Genomic DNA, 4,178 nt, shown 5'->3' on the forward strand with positions numbered 1-4,178 from the left:
AAAAGGTGCTTTGATAATTATACTATTATTATACCAGCTATCAGAATGATACACCATTACATTAGCTACCAGAAAGGAATGTGTTCAAGCAGCGGTTCTCAACCTGTGGGTCATGACCCCTTTGGGGGTTGAACGACCCTTTCACAGGAGTTGCCTGATTCATAACAGTAACAACATTACAGTTATGAAGTAGCAACTAAAATAATTTTATGGTTGGGGGCGTCACCACAACATGAGGAACTGTATTAAAAGGTTACGGTGTTAGGAAGATTGAGAACCACTATGTTAAAGGATCAGAAGTGTCCCATGGCTGTTTAGAAGTCACTGCACTTTAATTATTCAGTAAAGGTTACTAGGTTGACCCTCCAATCAATGGCACACCAAAGTCTAACACCCCTCTTAGAGTGATTGCATTTTATCATTTCAGTAAGGACAACACTCGCCCACCCCCAAACCATAACTACTGCCCTTGGATTGATTTTGATTGATAGCAACCCTATCGACAGACTATCAATCTTTATAGGAGCAGAGAGTGTCATCTTTCTCCCATAGAGCCTCTGGCGGGCTCGAACTGATCAGATCTTATGGTTAGCAGCCCAGCATAGCCCACTAGGCAACCAGACCCCTTCTATAAAGAAAAACGGCCAGCAAGTTAAGGTTTCAGATGAATACAGGAAAGGTATTTAAAGTTGGGTACAGCAGACAAAATATCTGGCCTCTAACTCCTCAGAGAGAGGACTACAAAAAACCATAGAGATAATGGACACATCTTCACCTTGCTCTTCATTAGAACGTGAAAGTAGGGCACATGTTTGACTCACAAGTTTTGACTTACTTTGATTCTACACAGGACATTTCTCAGGGCAGATTTCATGTCTTTATTACGGAGACTATAGATGAGGGGATTAAAGAGGGGTGTCACTACTGAGTATACCAGTGTGAGGATCTTCTGCATCAAAGTTGGGATGCCATAGGTAGGACTCACATACATTACCATGACTGTCCCATAGAAAAGACACACTACAACTAAATGAGAACCACAGGTGGAGAAGGCCTTTTGCCGGCCAGCGGCAGAAGGGACCTGAAAAACAGCTCTGAGCAGCAGAGTATAGGATCGAAGAATATACACGACAGTGAAGAAGAGGACCAAGGAGCTCTGAGTGTAGAAAATAAACTCAGTGATGGGTGCTGGAGCACAGGACAGAGCCATGAGTGGGTCCATGTCGCATAGGAAGTGATCAATAATATTGGGACCACAGAAAGGAAGTTGGGAGATAAAGAAAATTGGAATTGGGTAGCCAAGGAATCCAGTGAGCCAGCAGAGAGACACAAGCATGCCACATAGCCGCCCAGTCATGATGGTGGGGTAGTGCAGTGGGTGGCAGATGGCTAGGTACCGATCGTAAGCCATGACTGCCAAGAAGAGACATTCGGTAGTGCCCAGGGAAAAGAAAAAATAGAACTGGAGGAAGCAGCCAGAAAATGAGATGGCCTTGGTCGTGGAGAGAATGTTGGCTAGCATGTTGGGTACGGTGGAAGAAACATACCAGATCTCAAGGAAGGCAAAGTTTCCCAGCAGAATGTACATGGGGGTGTGGAGACGTGGGTCCCATCTCACTGCACAGATGATGGCTCCATTCCCCAGCAGGGTCAAAACATAAACCACCAGAAGCAACGAGAAAAGGAAAACCTGAATCTCCCAGCAACCCGGGAACCCCAGGAGAACAAACTCAGTCACAAGGTGTGCTGCTGACCTGTTCATGGGTTGTAGACCTAGGAAGAAGAAAGAAATGACTGTAATCCAAGCTGCTTTGATCCCTATACAGGAGAATACACGATGTGTTCTGAGACCAGTTGGGAACAAATGCCATCTTATTTTGACTTGATAAACTCACTGCCATTGAGTCGATGACAACTCTTAGTGACTCTATAGGACAGGGCCCTTCAGAACTGAGTTTCTGAGCATTCTACTCTTTATAGGAATAGAAAGCCTCATCTTTCTCTCACAGACAGCTGTTGGTTTCAAACCACAGACCTTGTGGATCACAGCCCAACTCTTGAGCACTACTCCATCGGGGCTCCTTCTTTTGACTTGATTGTGCCTCTAAATATCAGTAATATTTTGGTAGAATCCAATGGAGCTAGAGTCTTCCATTCCAGCAGTATAACCGGATGCATAAGAAATTTTTTTGACTTTTTTTCCCCAATGTTGATAATATGTCTTTATACATAAACTTACCCCCTTTCCCTTATGTAGCCTGCTTTGTTAAAACAAATAACAATAAAACCATAAACATGAACTCATATTTTGAGGAGCTGATGTGAGGTTGAATGAAGCTGTTAGCAGCAGAATCAGATGAATAACATATAGAAATAAAACTCCCATCAGGACGCTTAATTCTCAGATTAGTTTAACTCAATTGCCACAGGTATCATTTCACCCACCTCTTAGGGTTGCTCTTCAAATTTTCTTTCAAAAAATTTCTTTTAAACTCCTACTCTAGCCAGTTGGATGACACCTGAAAAGGAAGCAAACCCCAGCATAACAAATATTATTCCTGCTCTAAAGTTTGGACTGCAATGATGGACTGGAACCAAGCTATTGTGAGGAGTGTGCAGGACCCAATATCTTTCATTCTGTTGTCTGTAGGATCACTATGATTTGGAACTAAGGGGGCAGTACCTAACAACCACAGTAAAGTCAGCACAAATGAAAATGTTATTTCTCAAAGATCTCTAACGTTTGCAAGTGCTTGTCTTCAGGTTTTTGTTACAAACTATCCAGAAAGGATCATCTTATTTTTCACATTCAGATCCTATCTAATTGAAATAAAGAAAATGCTGTTTCTAATACAGAGGTTTAAGTTTATTTAGGTCATCTTTCTAGGTCAACAAATAAAGGAGTTTTCTAAAGAGATCTTCGAATACATGGGGCAGCAATTTCTCTCTGGTAAAATTTATTTCGATCCCTAAAAGGGAGGGAAGGCCATTTTGAAATATTTGGACAGGTGTGAGACTTTTTTATAGCAACAGATGTATTATTTTTTAAGAATTGAGCAACTAAAGGCAAAAATATTTGTACTTCAATGACAAATTTTATACTATAATTGATTAGTATTCATAAAACATTGAATTAAGAATCTTACAAAAAATAAAATTAACTTGGATGTTGAGTTTTCTTGTTAAATTCAGAACTCTTGTCTTCTGTATTAGAGGCCACTAGTCATGATTTTTTTTTTTTTCAGGAAAAATCTCTGAAAGGCAAAGAAGAAAGAAGAATTTGAAGAGAGAGTTATTTATGTTCCTTTGGGATGAGGAACCATTGGGCCATTGGAAGTTGTTGTTAAGGAAGCATGAAAACGGAGCACAAATGAATGAGAAAGCTGTTCTTTCCCCAACCAGGACTAAACTCAGAAAACCTTTCTGTAATATGTGCCCTGAATAAGGTTCTCAACGGTGATTCTTAGAGTGTTACTTATGAAGTAAAAAAAAATTATTTTCCCTGTTTCAGCATAGGGACAGGGTCCAAACTCACAAATTTAAACCAGGAACCAGCGTCATGGATCTGCTGGACTCATCCTTTGCTCTGAGAAATTGACAATGGCTGCATAATGTGACTAACATCTCAGGACACACAGTTATATGTTGACAACTTCATCTTTTCTATCACAGCACCTTGTTACTGACCTGTTAACAACAACATTTCAACCCCCTTCTAGACGCCGGTGAGAGTACCAATAGGGGGTACTGAACAGAACAGCCTAAATAATCAATGTTCCAGTTTCAACCTTGATTAATGAATGGGTACCACAAACTTCTACATTATCCCCTTCCTCTAAAGCTCCCCAAATTACTATCTGGGAACAGTTAGATTTCCTGACTGTAAATTTTTTATAGAAAATTAAAAAAAATTAAAGACATTGTCTCTTTTCCTTTGCAGAGATGCCCCACAGAACTAGGTCTGTCTAGCCCACCCTTAGACCTGCAGCTCTGTGCTGACCCTACTGCCTCACAGGACTCCTTTTAGTTAGAGCATTAGAAGGGGGGATTTGCCACTTTATATCACAAGTATGCTGTTCCTTATGCTTTAAGGATTCACAAGTCACATAGTGAGCCACAAATAGAAGACCAACTCCTTCCTATACTCCTCTCCACTACAAAACAAAAACAAAACAGAA

General features: G+C 40.7%; 1 protein-coding gene across 1 annotated transcript; it reads right to left on the minus strand.

The window, feature by feature from the left end:
- Positions 1-817: 817 nt before the first annotated feature.
- On the minus strand, positions 818-1,786 carry LOC142425711 (olfactory receptor 11H4). The gene has a single exon (XM_075531040.1). The coding sequence runs from the start codon at positions 1,760-1,762 to the stop codon at positions 818-820; it is 945 nt and encodes a 314-aa protein (XP_075387155.1). The 5' UTR covers positions 1,763-1,786.
- Positions 1,787-4,178: the final 2,392 nt, after the last annotated feature.

Source organism: Tenrec ecaudatus, chromosome 14 (assembly GCF_050624435.1).
Source record: "Tenrec ecaudatus isolate mTenEca1 chromosome 14, mTenEca1.hap1, whole genome shotgun sequence".
In the NCBI taxonomy this organism is placed as follows: domain Eukaryota; kingdom Metazoa; phylum Chordata; class Mammalia; order Afrosoricida; family Tenrecidae; genus Tenrec; species Tenrec ecaudatus.

Coding starts and splice junctions, on each gene's coding strand:
- LOC142425711 (XM_075531040.1), bottom strand. CDS start 1,762: ATGAACAGGTCAGCAGCACACCTTGTGACTGAGTTTGTTCTCCTGGGG.